We start from the raw sequence: 16620 nt of genomic DNA, 5'->3' as shown, positions 1-16620 counted from the left end.
CAGACTCCAACAAACCCCCTCCTCCCCTGTCGCCCCTCTCGTTCCGGTGAAGGTCAGGGGGACTCTTGAACCATCTCTTCCTCTCCACACTGGCCCACTCTGCAGCTTACGGAGTAAGTGGCGACCACTTCAGGGGGGTTTGTTGTGGGTGTGGGTGTTTGTCCAGACTCTGCTGTCGTAATGTCTCCATGTTTGGTAGTGTGGGCGGAGTTGTGGGTTGGGAAAAGCAAACTGTGTAACTGGGCCTCCAGAGCAGTGTGTGGTGTGTCACACAGCGGCCGGCAGGGCGTGCGTTCACACAGTATCACTTTGTAAACTTGGTCGTATGATGGGTCCTGTTGGTTTCATGGGGTATTGGACTCATTTTCCACACTTCACTCTCCCATGTAATCACACACACACACAGACAGTGTTCCCTTTGGGGGGGAAGATAGGACCACACATTCGGGTGTACACAGAATCACACACACAATTGCCTGTTGTGGTCTTGTGTGTCAGTTGGGGTGTGTGTACACACGGTACACTCACAGGTGACAGTCCACGCACACACACACACAGAAACACACAAGGGACACACTATCTTTCACACACCACAGACAGGGAGACACACATTTTAATCACACACACACACACACAGAATCTGCACCACACAGAATGCACACACACACCACACACACACCAGATCACACACACACGTATCACACACACACCACAGACACGCACCACACAGTTCTGGACACACCACCCACGGTGAGTGTGCAGCTATTTCTGTGTGTGGGGCTTTGTGGGGGGTGTGTGGTGGTGTTTGTCTGTGTGTGTGTGGACACACACACGGAGGTTGTCATGTGTGTGATCTGTGTGTGTAGAATGTGTGTTTTGTGGGGTGATGTCCCCACATCACACACACACACACTACCACACACACACGACCCACATCACACACACACACACACACACAATCACACACACACATTCACACAGACACATAGCGTCCGTGTGAGGTGTGGTGTGTGTGTTGTGTGTGTGTGTGTGTGTGTGGACGAGAATGGAGTGAAAAAACGGTGTGAGAGAGTGTGTAGGTGGAAAGCAGGGAATCAGGTGAGTGATCACAAACACAAAATACACAATTTAAGGGGGATCACGGGCAAGGAGGGTCAGAACACAATGTGTCGATTTGTGTATGAAGGGATGTTGAGGGGAGGTGGTGGAGCAAGCTGACACTGTTTCAGGGACGGGAGGGGGTGGAGAAAGACAGGTGGGTTTCAGGTGAGGGGGTGGTGGTGGGGGACAGGTGGGTTCAGTGAGGGGGTGGTGGGGGCCAGAAGGTGAGGGAGGGGGGTGGGGAATACAGGAGGGCGGGAATACCTGGACTGGTGAAGCACTGACCCGGCCACACACTCACACACCGGCTGGGGGGTGGGTTGGTTCCTGGTGGTTCAGGTGAGGGGAGGGGGTGGAGCAAAGACACGTCCGGTCCAGGTAGGTGGAGCAAGGAGGTCAGGTCGGGGGTGGTGAGCAAAGGACAGTGTGGGTCTGGGGGTAGGGGCAGTGGGGGGATGGGGACAAGGTGGTTCAGGTGAGGGGGGGGTGGAGGGTTCGAAGGTGGGGAGGAACAGTGGGTGGGTTGAGTGAGGTGAGGGGAGGGGGTGGAGAAGACAGGTGGGTGGGTTCAGGTGAGGGGAGGGGGGGGAGCAAGGTCAGAACAGAGGGTTCAGGTGAGGGGGGTGGATCCTAAGAAGAGATAGGTGGGGGTTCAGGTGAGGGGAGGGGGTGGAGGCACATAAAGGTGTGTTCAGGTGAGGTGGAGCAACACACGTGTGAGAAATGACAAAGGTGAAACTGGATGAGAAAGCCGTACTGGTGGTAGACGACGTGTCTGTGCTAAGGAAATGGAACAGGTGAGAAAGAAACAGAGAGGAGGTTGAAGAACATGGGATCCAAGAAGAGATAGGTGTCAATGGATAGAACATTGGCAGGGGGAAGGTTGTTTAACAACTAGAGGCACTGTGACTGTGGTGACACCTCACGGTTCTGTTGCTCATGGAATGTTACATGGCATGATTAGCATTATTTGTAGATGACACTCGTGGGTGTTCAGTTACATAGTGTGATTGTGTGAAGTGGCGTCACACAAAAATTGCAGCAGGATCTTGATTCGGTTGGGCAGATGGGTGAGAATGATTGGATGTGTACTAAATACACACAACACAGTAGGAGTTTCCGCATCAGTCAATGTGTCAGAGAGTAGACAGATGGGAGGGTAAGAAAGGGTGTGTTCATAAAGTGCATGTACCGTAATAGGTGATATCACATGAGGGAGTGTATGGAACATGGGAGGTCACGTCATACAGAGCTATATAAGCACGTTGGTGATGCACAATTCACAGTTGTGTTTCAGTTTAGGCACCATGTTAGAGGAAATACGTTGTCAGGCTGTTAAAGGATGCAGATAAGATTGACGAGGATGTTGCCAGACTCGAGGGCTTGAGCTATAGGGGAGGTTTTGCCAGGACAAGGACACTAGGGTTCCACAGGGTGATATACACTGGGATGAGGGGTGACAGGATAAAATTGCAAGACACAGGTGAACTAACAACACCACAAGGACTCACACACACACTCCACACACCCACACACTGACACCCACACCTCCACAGTCCCCAGTAATGTCAGATGGAACGATCCCAGCACACACCACCAGTAGTAAACCTCAGGTGACAGGGAGCACACACGGTCTCGGTCCGTCACACACACTTAGAGATCACAGGACACCTCGAGCCACGGATTCCCCTGTTTCCACATCCAGGTGACGGAGACTGGGGGGAGAAGCAGACAATCAGAGAGTCCCCGTGAGGGGTCGGGGGAGAGACTCGGGCAGCGCGGCCCCGGGACCGGGGGAGAGGCCGCTCGGCCTCAGGCACAGGCGGGCGGATAACTGGACGATATCCCGGCGTTTTCCCACCCACCAACATCCCATGGACTAAAACATGTTTAATGGAGTTTCCTAATTGGGGTGGAAGTGGACGGGAAGCGGGTGAACGGTGAGAAATAAAAACAAACTGCTGGAGGAAGTCCGTGGGTCAGGCAACACATGTGTAAGGAAATGACAGAACACGTCTAGGGTCTGGACACTTCTTCATTCTCATGCTTCCCTCTGCCCCCTCCGTAGAAAGAGACAGGGGAAGGGGTACAGCAAAATACTTTACTCGTAATATACATATACATGTGTGTGTTGTGTACATACACGTACACACACACACACACACACACACACAAACACACACACACACACACGCACACACACACACACACACACACACACAGAATCACACACACACACACACACACACAGCGTCTGTGTGAGTGTGTGTGTGTGTGTGTGTGTACGTGTGTGTGTGTGTGCGTGCGTGTGCGTGTGTGTGTGTGTGTGTGTGTATGAGAATGGGAGTGTTAGTGAGTTTGTCGGTGACCTTGTGTGTGAGAGAGTGTGTGGGTGTATAAGAGTGTGAGTGTGTGTACATACACACAAACATACACATATTTACCGGGCAAAACTAGGAATGCTCTCTCAGTGTGTGTAATAAATTGGGCAGAGCAGCATCTGTGTAGAGGTGAGGGGAGGTGGTGGAGCAAGACACGTGGGTTCAGGTGAGGGGAGGGGGTGGAGCAAGACAGGTGGGTTCAGGTGAGGGGAGGTGGTGGAGCAAGACACGTGGGTTCAGGTGAGGGGGAGGGGTGTGTAGCAAGACAGGTGGGTTCAGGTGAGGGGAGGGGGTGTAGCAAGACAGGTGGGTTCAGGTGAGGGGAGGGGGTGGAGCAAGACACGTGGGTTCAGGTGAGGGGAGGGGGTGTAGCAAGACAGGTGGGTTCAGGTGAGGGGAGGGGGTGGGAAAGACAGGTGGGTTCAGGTGAGGGGAGGAGGTGGAGCAAGACAGGTGGGTTCAGGTGAGGGGGAGGTGGTGGAGCAAGACACGTGGGTTCAGGTGAGGGGAGGGGGTGTAGCAAGACAGGTGGGTACAGGTGAGGGGAGGGGGTGGAGCAAGACAGGTGGGTTCAGGTGAGGGGGGGGTGGAGCAAGACAGGTGGGTTCAGGTGAGGGGGGTGTGGAGCAAGACAGGTGGGGTCAGGTGAGGGGAGGGAGTGGAGCAAGACAGGAGGGTTCAGGTGAGGGGAGGGGGTGGAGCAAGACAGGTGGGTTCAGGTGAGGGGAGGGGGTGGAGCAAGACAGGTGGGTTCAGGTGAGGAGGGGGGGGTGATTGGTAGAACGACCAGGTGTGGGAGAGAACGGTGGAGACAGGAAGTGAGGCTGGAGGTGATGAGCTGAAGACAAAGGGATGAGAATGATGGATCTGATAAGAATTGAAGGTGGGGCGAGAAGCGTAGAAACAGAGGGAGGTTGAAGCACATTGGATCCAAGAAGAGATAGTGAATTGGATAGAACATTGGCTTCATGGAGGGAAGCAGTGGGTGATGAGGGAAGGTTGTTTACCGGACTAGAGGCCTGTGACTAGTGGTGAGCCTCACGGTTCTGTGCTTATATCAATGATCTGGGTGAGAATGTACATGGCATGATTAGCAAGTTTGTAGATGACACAAACGTGGGTGGTATTGTGGATAGTGAAGATGGTCGTCAAAAATTGCAGCAGGATCTTGATCGGTTGGGCAGATGGGCTGAGGAATGATTGATGTTATTAAATACAAACTTAATGTAGGAGTTCAGTTACATAGTTCCTTGAAAGTGGCGTCACAGGTAGATAGTGTAGTCATAAAGTGTTTCAGCACATTGGCCTTCATCAGTCACAGTATTGAGTATAGAAGTTGGGAGGTCACGCTGCGGATATATAAGACGTTGGTGATGCCACATTTGGATAGTTGTGTTCAGTTCTAGGCACCATGTTAGAGGAAATACGTTGTCAAGCTGTAAAGGATACAGATAAGATTGACGAGGATGTTGCCAGGACTCGAGGGCTTGAGCTATAGGGAGAGGTTGAGCAGGCTAGGACTTTATTCCTCATAGCGCAGGAGGATGAGGGGTGATCGTATAGAGGTGTGCAGTATTGTGAGAGGAATAGATCGGGTAAACACACAGAGTCTCGTCCCCAGAGTAGGGGAATCAACAACGATAGGTTTAATGTAAGGGGGAGATTCAATAGGAACCTGAGAGGGAACTCTTTTACACAAAGGGTGATGGGATTATGGAACGAGCTGTCGGAAGAGGTAGTTGAGGCAGAAGTGTATAAAATTATGACAGACATAGAACAGGTGGACAGTCAGAACCTTTTTCCCCAGGGTGAAAATAATCAAAGACTCGAGGACATAACTTTAAGGTGAGAGGGGCAAAGGTTAAAGGATGTGTGTGGGGCAAGTTGTTTTTCACAGTGTGGGGAGTACCTGGGATGTAGTGGTGGAGGCAAATACCATAGTGGCATTTTAGACAGACACCTGGATATACAGGGAATGGAGGGATATGGAACATGTGCAGGCAGATAAGAGCTGGTCTTCGCACCATGTTGTGCACAGACATTGTGGGCCGAATGGCCTGTTCTTGTGCTGTACAGTTGTACATTATATTGAACCATTCATGATCTGTGCTTTAGCTGACATAACACACACCAGAGAGTTTTATTGTATTGTACATCAGCCTGTACTTACCACAATCTCGTTCCACATCCTCGTATCCTGCACAAAACAGGAATATTTCACATTTACACTGCAAATAAAATTGGACATAAAATAATGACAGCGGGGAGCAAGGAACAAAGAGAGGGGGGCACAGTGACGCAGCTCTTCACAGCTCCAGGGACCTGGGTTCAATCTTGAATTTGATCAGCTAGATACCAAATTGTACAGCAGAACCAAGAAGGTAATCATCTCTGGATTGCTACTTGAGCCCAGAGCAAATTGGCACAGAGTTGAGAGGATTAGAGAGTTGTTCGCATGGATCAAACACTGATGTGGAAGATGTGGATTTGAATCTGTGGGATGTTGGCCCCAGTATTGGGGAAGGAGGGAACTGTTCCGACGGGATAGACTCCACCTGTACCCGGCTGGGACCAGACTCCACCTGTACCCGGCTGGGACCAGACTCCACCTGTACCCGGCTGGGACCAGACTCCACCTGAACCCGGCTGGGACCAGACTCCACTTGTACCCGGCTGGGACCAGACTCCACTTGTACCCGGCTGGGACCAGACTCCACCTGTACCCGGCTGGGACCAGACTCCACTTGTACCCGGCTGGGACCAGACTCCACTTGTACCCGGCTGGGACCTGACTCCAGGCAAACTGTACACATCACTACATGATATCTGTTATACAAGAGCAATAATACCCATTGTAGAATAAATGGCCTCGAGCTGGATTTTGATCACAAGTTACTACATTAGTCACATCCAATATGAACGTGCAGCATTTTATACAATAATCTGTTCTGACAATATTGGTACAAAGGGATTAGCGAGTGGCCAATCTAATGAACAGTGAACTGTTTCATTATATACAGGCATAATAATATTCAGCTGCTCTACACAGATTACCCAATGTGTACAGTCTTACTGAATAAGCAAAACATATGTATTTAAACCAATGGTATCTTACAGCTTTTTTATGTCCTTTCAGTTTTAATTGAACAGGAAAAACTCTCATTCACGTCACTTCCAAGATAATGAAGTCAACAGTGAAAATAAAATAACCCACTCCTAAAGCAATTATCTAGAATGTTTCATAAAGAGACATTTATAGAATTCAAATGTTATTATTTTTCTTCATAAATCATGTAGCTACTCCCTCACTATGTCAGTTGTACAGGGCCCTGGTGACACCACACCTGGAGTATTGTGTGCAGTTTTGGTCTCCAAATTTGAGGAAGGACATTCTTGCTATTGAGGGAGTGCAGCGTAGGTTCACCAGGTTAATTCCCGGGATGGCGGGACTGTCATATGCTGAGAGAATGGAGCGGCTGGGCTTGTATTCACTGGAATTTAGAAGAATGAGAGGGGATCTTATTGAAACATTATTATTAAGGGATTGGACACGCTAGAGGCAGAAAACATGTTCCGATGTTGGGGGAGTCCAGAACCAAGGGCCACAGTTTAAGAATAAGGGGTAGGCCATTTAGAACGGAGATGAGGAAAAACGTTTTCACCCAGAGAGTTGTGAGTCTGTGGAATTCTCTGCCACGGAAGGCAGTGGAGGCCAATTCTCTGGATGCTTTCAAGAGAGAGTTCGATAGAGCTCTTAATGATAGCGGAGTCAGGGGATATGGGGAGAAGGCAGGAACAGGGTACTGATTGTGGATGATCAGCCATGATCACATTGAATGGCGGTGCTGGCTCGAAGGGCCGAATGGCCTACTCCTGTACCTATTGTCTATAACTAGGGCTGTAGATAGAGCTTCAAACCAAATAGTGGGGTGTGGAGAGTAACAAATTGGAAGTGTAAGGGTGGAGTTAAAGGGAAAGAGAGTGCAGAAAAGCTACAGAAGTCTCCAGAAATAACAGGACGGAAAGTTAAAGAAGGGATAAGAGAGTAAGGTCAGGTAACTTTGGGATTGGTTTGAGAGGAGGGGAGGTGAATACAGAATGAAAGGTGTTGTATTTCAATGTGTGTAGGATGAGAAATAAAGTGGATGAGCTTGTAGCACAGTTACAGATTGGTAGGCATGATGTTGTGGGAATTACAGAGATATGGCTGCAAGAGGATTGGAGCTGGGAGCTGAATATTCAGGGTTATACCTCCTATGGGAAAGACAGACAGACAAGTGGGCAAGGCGGGTGAGGCAGCTCTGTTGGTAAGGAATGAAATTCAGTCCCTTGCGATGGGTGGCATGGGATCAGTAGATGTAGACTCATTATGGATAGAGTTGAGTAATTATAAGGGTAAAAAGACTCTAATGGGAGATATCTACTGACCCCCAAACAGTAACCAGGATATAGGGTACAAGTTACATCAGAATATACAATTGGCATGTAAGAAAGGCATTACGATGGTGGTGATGGGAGATTTCAATATGCAGGAAGGTTGGTACATGTCCCCAAGAAAGGGAATTTCTAGAATGCCACTGAGATGGATTCTTACAGCAGCTTGTGATGAAGCCCACCATCAAAAAATGAAACTCTGGATTAGTGTTGTGTAATGAACGGGATTTGACAAGGGAACTCGAGGTAAAGGGACCACTAGGAGGTAGCGATCACAATATGATAAGATTCAACCTGCAATTTGAGAGGGAGAAGGTGAAATCAGATGTGTCGGTATTGTAGTTGGGCAAAGGGGACTATGGAGGCATGAGGGAGAAGATGGCCAAAGTTGAATGGAAAAGGACACGAGCAGGGATGAAAGTTGAACAGTAATGGCTGGAATGTCTGGGAATAATCTGGAAGATGCAGGATCGTTTCATTCCAAAGAAGAAGAAAGATTCCAGGGGGAGAATGAGGTGACGGTGGCTGACAAGGGAAGTGAAGGACTGTATAAAACTACAAGAAGGTGTATAACATTGCAAAGATTAGTGGGAAGCCAGAGGATTGGGAAGCTTTTTAAAGAACAACAGGATATAACTAAAATGTCAATAAGATGAGGAAAGATGAAATAGGAAGGTAAGTTAGACACTAATATAAAAGAGGATAGCAAGAGTTTCTTCAGTTATACAAACAGTGAGAAAGATGTAAGTGTGTGTGTTGGACAGCTAGAAAACGATGCAGGATACGTGATAATGGAGAATAAAGAAATGACAGAGGAGTTAAAGAACTTTCTGCAATAGTCTTCACAGTGGAAGACATCAGCAATGTACCTGAAATACAAGAGAGTCAGGGGGTGGAAGTTAGTGCAGTGGCTATTACTAAGGTGAAGGTGTTTGGGAAGCTGAAAGGGCTGAAGGTGGATAAGTCACCTGGACTGGATAGACTGTACCCCAGGGTTCTGAAAGAGGTGGCTTTAGAGATTGTGGAGGCATTAATACATAGATAGATAATACATAGCATCTGTGATATTTCAAGAATCACTAGAGTCAGGAGTGGTTCCAGACAATTGGAAATTTGCCAATATTACCCCACTGTACAAGAAGGGAACAAAGCAGAATATTGGGAACTATAGGCCGGTTAGTCTGACTACGGTGGTTGGTAAGATTTTAGACTCCATTATAAAGGCTGAGTTTATGGAGAACTTGGTTCATGATAAAATAGGTCAAAGTCAGCACTGTTTTGTGAAGGGGAGGTTCGTCTGACAAATCTGCAGGAATAGACTTCCGGTGGCTGCTATGAAGCAGTGAAGGCAGCTGCACTGGGCTCTCCTCCAGACAAATCGCGTTTAAAGTCGACTCCCATACCAGGAACGAGTTAAAAATTCTTATCAGGTTTGCTGAACGTCAAGGGTACTGACTCCATCAAACGATACTGGTGGTTTTGGGATTTAAAACGATCTTATCATAAAAACTGGATGAGAAAGAGAAGAGGTCAGAGAGGACCCAAGAAAACTACAATCAGTCTCCAGCTCCAAAAAGCTCTGGATGAGCTTGAAACTACCCCTGAACTCTCGTCTGAAAGTTTGGAAGAGGAGCTGGAACCTCAACAACCTACAAGCGATATGGCTGCGAGAAGTGATACAAAGGAGAAACAAATGAAAAGCTGGGAAGAAACGGTAAGAGCTAAGATTCTTAAAGAGATTAGTAAAGATCTTCAGCAGCAATTTGCCAAAATGAATTCTACAATTCAGAATAACTTCTCCACTATGGAGGGCAATCTTTCTATGAAAATTGATAAGAGCTGTGGCGAAGTAAAAGAGCTTTATGTAGCCCTGAAACAGCAGTTTAAAGATTTGGAGTCCAGCACAGCGAAGGAAATGGAAAGTATGCGGAGAGAGTACAACAACAAACATGACATCCTGCTGAAGCAATTAACAGACACGGAAAAATTGATGGAAGAAATGGAGGGTGAGATGGAACAGATGAGCCAAGAGATAACAGGTCTGAAAAAACAACACGATACGAATTGGCAGTTAACAAATAAATTGAATGAGAAATGTCAAGATTTAGAGGCCAGGTCTAGGAGACAAAATCTGAGACTTGTAGGAATTAAAGAGGGTGCCGAACACGGCCTTCAAATGCGTGATTTTATTACTAATCTACTTAAAGATGTTTTCAAACTTCCTGAAAAACCAAAGATAGATCTGGCTCATCGAGTGGGTCGCCTCCAAAAACACGATAATGCTAAACCAAGGCAAATTATTGTAAAGTTTCTAGATATTTCAACTGTGGAAACTCTATTAAAGAAGATAAAATATGGAGAAAATCTTACATTCGCTGATAATATCGTAAGATTCTACAGGGATTACCCTCGGGAAATTCTGGCAAAAAGACGCGAGTTTAAAACTGCAAGCAGTGTTTTATATGGACATTCTGAAGTTCGTTATGGCGTGATCTATCCAGCAAAAATGCTAATTACTTTTAAGGGCAAGCAACGCTCATTTACCGACCCGGACGCTGCCTGCAAATACGCCGAGGAGATTTTAAACAAAATTCAATCAGGATCAGATTAATTGACATTTTGTCTGGAAACCGTTTTTTTCTGTTCAAATTAAACCACTCGAAACCTTCAGACAGTTACCAGACAGTCTTATCTGCAAAGAATGTGCTATTTAATAACACGGGCCGAACTAATCTTCTGAACTGAAAGCACATAGGAACTCTCAAGGTTGCAAGCACATCACCAAATTCTGAAGCACGGAAAACTATGAGACTGTCGCCTTTTGAAATGGCCATGATAAGAGGCATCTGTTTCACACTATATGACCTATTATTTACACATATATACTAACTAACTAATAATAACCAATTACGCACAATATACTCAACCAACGTTAAAGGCGTAATGTCCTATACTAACACGATTAACTATATAGCAAGAAGGGTGGGGGGGGAGGTTAGACATATATTTTATTTACTAAATACTAATAATGAATTAACTAACATACAGGTAAATGAAAAGTGTAATTTTTGATGAGGTATTTTAACCCATCATTATTTTTATTTTAAGCTAAATATTCTACCTTCCCTTTTATTTTATTCTATTTTAAACTGCTCAGCGATGACCTGATATGATAATTTTGGTAACAATTAGAGGGAACCGACTAACGTTGGGTCAAATTCTAACAGGGGGATAGGGCCCAGTGCATAATTTCATCGACGGAGGTCAAATTTAAAACAAATCTAGCTACCTTAAGTGGCTTTTTTGTAATTTATCGCCTTTTTGATAAATTACATTCACTTTTTTTGTTTATTCACAATTATGTGTTGCATGATTTAATCATTTTTATGTACACTTTATTTTATGTTTTTCTCTTCCCCTCAATTATGTTTAATAATGTCAGGAGATGTAGAACTACTGTAGAAATTATGAAGGACAACTCTGGATTCGGGATTCTGAGGTACTTGGCTGCATCACATGAAGCATACAGTCTGGTAATAATAGCCAATGCAAGATAATAGTCGAATAAATACCGGAGGTCTCACCTTCTGTAGTTGGAACATCAGAGGTGCGAATGAGCCAATTAAAAGAGGTAAAATTCTGGCACAATTAAAATCATTAAATATGGATATTGCGTTCCTACAAGAGACACATTTGAAACAACAAACTCAGATCAGATTAAGGGCAAATTGGATAGGTCAAACCTATTACTCCTCATTCACCTCTAAAGCAAGAGGCACGGCCATTATAATTCGGAAGGGCATACCTTTTAAATTAAAGAATTCCATATCTGATAAAGAGGGAAGATATGTTATAGTCACAGGAGAAATTTACAATACACCATTAACTATGATAAATATTTACGCGCCTAATTTTGATAACCCACAATTTTTTAGGAAAATAATAGATTTAATCGCAGAGCATAATTTTCAAAATATAATAATGGGGGGAGATTTCAATTGTGTTATAGATCCATATTTAGATAAATCAATAAAGCTAGGGAAGCGTCTTGTTAAAACCAAGACCTGTGAATTTTTAAATACTTATATGAAAAATAATAACATAGCTGATGTTTGGAGAATAGCAAATCCAAGTGGTAGGGAATACTCATTTTATTCATCAGTTCACAAAACTTATTCGCGAATTGACTATTTCTTACTGGACACAAAATTGATCCCGTATACGAATAAACCATCATATCATAATAGTATTATTTCTGATCACTCACCATTGACTTTTATACTTAAAATTGAGGGAATGCCGAGTATAAAGCCTTTTTGGAGGTTCAATGCACACATATTAAATAACCCGCAGGGTTATGAGTATATAAAAGAACAAACAAAACTTTTTTTCGAAATAAATGACACACCGGGTATTTCTGCACCGCTATTATGGGAAACCTTTAAGGCATATATTCGCGGTGTCATAATCTCTTACCAAAGTTTTCAAAATAAGGAAAATAAAAGAGAACTTCAGCGGATAGAACAGAAGATAAAATTACTAGAACGGGACAATGCAACTGACCCAACCATAAATAAACATAATAAGATAACTTTACTGAAATATAAAGTCAATAGAATATTATCGGCTAGAGTAATAAGATTATTCCAAATTACAAAACAAGCACACTTCGAATTTGGGGATAAGCCACATAAACTGCTTGCGAGGCAACTGAAGCAACGAGAAAAGGAAAAAACTATTACAAAAATTAAATCGGACAATGGTGAGTTGCTAACATTGCCTAAGGATATTAATAAGAGGTTTGCCCAATTTTATCATAATTTATACACATCCAAAATAAAGACAGATGTAAGTAAAATTACAAATTTTTTAGATAATTGCAAGCTCCCAAAATTGGATAGTTTAGAACAAGAGCAATTAGGAGCACGGATTACTAGTGAAGAAATAAAACAAATAATAAACTCATTGAAAAATGGGAAGACCCCAGGACCAGATGGCTTTAGTAATGAATTTTATAAAAGATTTCAGGAGTCTATTGTACCAAGATTATTTAATTTATACACGCAGGCTTATACTGAATATAAACTACCAGAAACCCTAGCAGAAGCAACAATAACGCTTATACCAAAAAAAGATAAAGATTTAGATGAGCCTGGTTCTTATAGAGCTATATCACTTCTAAATACGGATCAGAAAATTTTAGCAAAGATTCTAGCTAGAAGGCTAAATAATTATATTAACAATTTAATAAATACGGATCAAACGGGATTTATACCCAAAAGACAATCATTTAATAATTTGAGAAGGCTTTTTAATATAATGTACTCTCATAAGAAGGACAATGAAGATATCTCAGTGGTCACGTTGGATGCAGAGAAGGCATTTGATCAAGTAGAATGGCAGTATTTATACAAGGTACTCCAAAAATTTAATATGGGAGAGAATTTTATCAGATGGATTAAACTACTTTATGATAGACCTACGGCAAGAATATTAACTAACAATACGCTATCTCCAAAATTTTACTTATCAAGGGGTAATAGGCAAGGGTGTGCCTTATCACCATTGCTATTTGCCCTTATGATAGAACCGCTGGCCGAAAGGATTAGAAATCACCCGAATATTCACGGATATAACAGCAAGGACTCAAAGAATAAAATTTCATTATACGCTGATGATATCCTTTTATATATTACTAATACACAAACGAGTATACCCACCTTATTAACACTAATTGAGGAATTCGGCTCTTTTTCAGGATACAGAATAAATTGGAATAAAAGCGAAATTATGTCTTTAAAACCACAGGATTCGAGACATTTACTAAAATTCCCCTTCAAAATTGCAACAGAAAAATTCAAGTACCTGGGTATTCAAATTACGAGAAGACACAAATCATTATTTAGTGCCAATTTTATACCACTATTAAATAAACTGAATGATACGATTAAATTTTGGAAAACGCTTCCACTCTCATTGATAGGTAGAATTAACGCTATAAAAATGACTTTCTTACCACAATTAATATATTTGTTTCAAGCAATCCCAATATATATTCCAAAATATTTTTTCAAAAAATAGATTCCACTATCACTAATTTTTATATGGGACTACAGAACACATAGAATTCAACGAAAGCATTTGTGCAAATCTAAAGAAGTGGGGGGTTTATCATTACCTAACTTTATATATTACTACTGGGCAGTGCATATTAAGAACATAATATACTGGCTAGATAGTTCCACTCAGCAGTTGGAGTGGATAAGAATGGAGAAAGAGGAGTGCTATCCGCACGATATAGGAACGATCCTGCTCTCACCGATAAAATTGAATAGTATAATATATAAGAAGAACCCAATTATTCACAATATAATAAGAATTTGGAAACAAATAAAAGCATCCTTGAAATTAAATAATTTATCAGTACTAACCCCACTATTGAACAACCCCGCATTCAAACCTTCTCTCATCAACAACACATATCAACAATGGGATAGACTGGGGATTAGGAAAGTAGGGGACATGTATGAAGTGGGCAAACTGTTATCATTTCAACAATTAAAATTAAAATTTAAATTGAAGGATAATCAATATTTTAAATATATACAGGTATGTGACTTTATGAAGAAACATACACATAGATTTCAAACTATATTTTTAGATCCTTTAGAAGAAGCAATGAATATCAAGGCTGATTCACAAAAATTAATATCATACTTTTATAATAATATATTAAATAGAGAATCACCCTCAACAGAAGCATTAAGGGAAGATTGGGAACAAGAGCTAATGACAAAGATCTCGAAGGATAGATGGGAAAAATATTTGATGAATACACATAACTGTTCTATCAATGCAAGACATAATTTAATTCAATTCAAATTATTACATAGACTATATTATTCAAAAACGAGGTTGAATAAATTTTATCCAAACGTCTCTCCCAGATGCGATAAATGTTTGTTTCAAAACGCTAATATAACACACTCATTTGTTGGATGTACAAAGTTGAATAAATTTTGGAGTGATATATTTGATATATTTACAAAGATTTTCAAGTCAAGAATAGAACCCAAAACGGAATGGATTATATTTGGAATAATAGGAGAAGACACCAATTTAAATAAAGATCAAAATGTTTTTTTAAATTATGGGTTAATAATTGGAAAGAAATTGATACTTAAATTTTGGAAAAATACAACCACACCAACTGTTAAAATGTGGATTAGGAATATGATGGACATAGCACGCCTTGAAGAAATGAGACTCCGACTAATAGATAAATATGACCAATTCTTAAAGAGTTGGTCTCCTTTCATCGACTTTTTGGAATCATGTGATGCAGCGGTGCCGTAAGGATTGCCGATTTCAGTTCATGACGCGGATAGAGCTACATCTCCGAATACAGATTTGAAAAATTCTCTTTTAAGGGGCCTTCTCTTCTATTTCTACTTTCCTCTTTCTCTCTTCCTTTTTTTATTTTTTATATACACACTTCACGTTTTTCTACTCTCTACCATCTATTTTTCCACTTTTTCCCCTTTCTATTGCTTTCTTTTTCTTGTTCTGCTTACTTTTTTCTTATAACATAAAACTAGAGGTTGTACATAGAATGGATTACGGTATTACATAGTTGGCACCTAAAATTAGGTGCCACTGTACTGTTTTGTGCTGTATTAACTTCTAATAAAATAAACAAAAAAAAAAAAAGACAAAAAAAATCTGCAGGAATACTTTGTAGAAGTAAACAGCAGGACAGACAAAGGAGAGTTTGTGGATGTTATTTATCTAGATTTTCAGAAAGCCTTTGATAAGATGCCACACGTGAAGCTGCTCAGGAAGATGAATGGTATCAAAGGGCAGATACCAACATGGATAGCAGGTTGGCTGGATGGCAGAAGGCAAAGAGTGGCAATAAAGGGGATATTTCTGGTTGGCTGCCAGTGACTAGCAGAGTTCCACAGGGGTCGGTGCTGGGGCCGATACTCTTCACGTTGTGTATTACTGATTTGGATGAGGGGTTTGAAGGCTTTGTGGCCAAGTTTGTGGATGATACGGTAATAGGTGGAGGGGCAGGTAGTGTAGAGAAAGTAGATACTCTGCAGAAGAACCTGGACAGGTTGGGAGAGTGGGCAGATAAGTGGCAGATGCAATGTGGTGCAGCAAAGTGTGGAGTCATGCATTTTGGTAGCAGGAATAAAGACGCAGACTATTTTCTAAATGGGGAGAGAATCCAGAAATGGGAGGTGCAAAGCAAGTTGGGAGCTGGTGCAGGATTCCCTCAAAGTTACTCTGCAAGTCAAATCGATAGTGAAGAAAGCAAACGCAATGCTAACATTTATCTCAAGAGGGCTAGAATACAACATTAGGGATGTGATGTTGAGGATCTATAAGGCACTGGACAGGCTGCATTTGGAGCAATTCTGGGCACCATATCTGAGGGAGGATGTGCTGGATCTGGAGAGGGTCCAGAGGAGAATTACAAGAATGATCCCAGGAATGAGTGGGTTAACCTATGATGAGCGTTTGTCGGCACTGGGCCTGTACTCGCTGGAGTTTAGAAGAATGAGGGGGGGACCTCATTGAAACGTACAGAATAGTGAAAGGCCTGGATAGAGTGGATGAGGAGAGGATGTTTCCACTAGTGGGAGATTCTAGGATAGACACAAAAAGCTGAAGTTACTCAGTGGACAGGCTGCATCTC

General features: G+C 42.8%; 1 protein-coding gene across 1 annotated transcript in view; it reads right to left on the bottom strand.

Moving 5' to 3' along the window:
* The window catches only part of LOC129694139 (butyrophilin subfamily 1 member A1-like), an 83947-nt gene that overhangs the window by 56335 nt on the left and 10992 nt on the right, over positions 1 to 16620 (bottom strand). The window contains exon 6 of the mRNA XM_055630859.1: positions 5653 to 5679. Coding sequence (XP_055486834.1) covers positions 5653 to 5679 — 27 coding nt within the window. The remainder of the gene's footprint in view (positions 1 to 5652; positions 5680 to 16620) is intronic.

Source organism: Leucoraja erinacea, unplaced genomic scaffold (genome assembly GCF_028641065.1).
Source record: "Leucoraja erinacea ecotype New England unplaced genomic scaffold, Leri_hhj_1 Leri_554S, whole genome shotgun sequence".
NCBI classification, from domain to species: domain Eukaryota; kingdom Metazoa; phylum Chordata; class Chondrichthyes; order Rajiformes; family Rajidae; genus Leucoraja; species Leucoraja erinaceus.
Note: the sequence above shows the minus strand (reverse complement) of the source record. Positions and strands in the feature narration are given on the sequence as shown.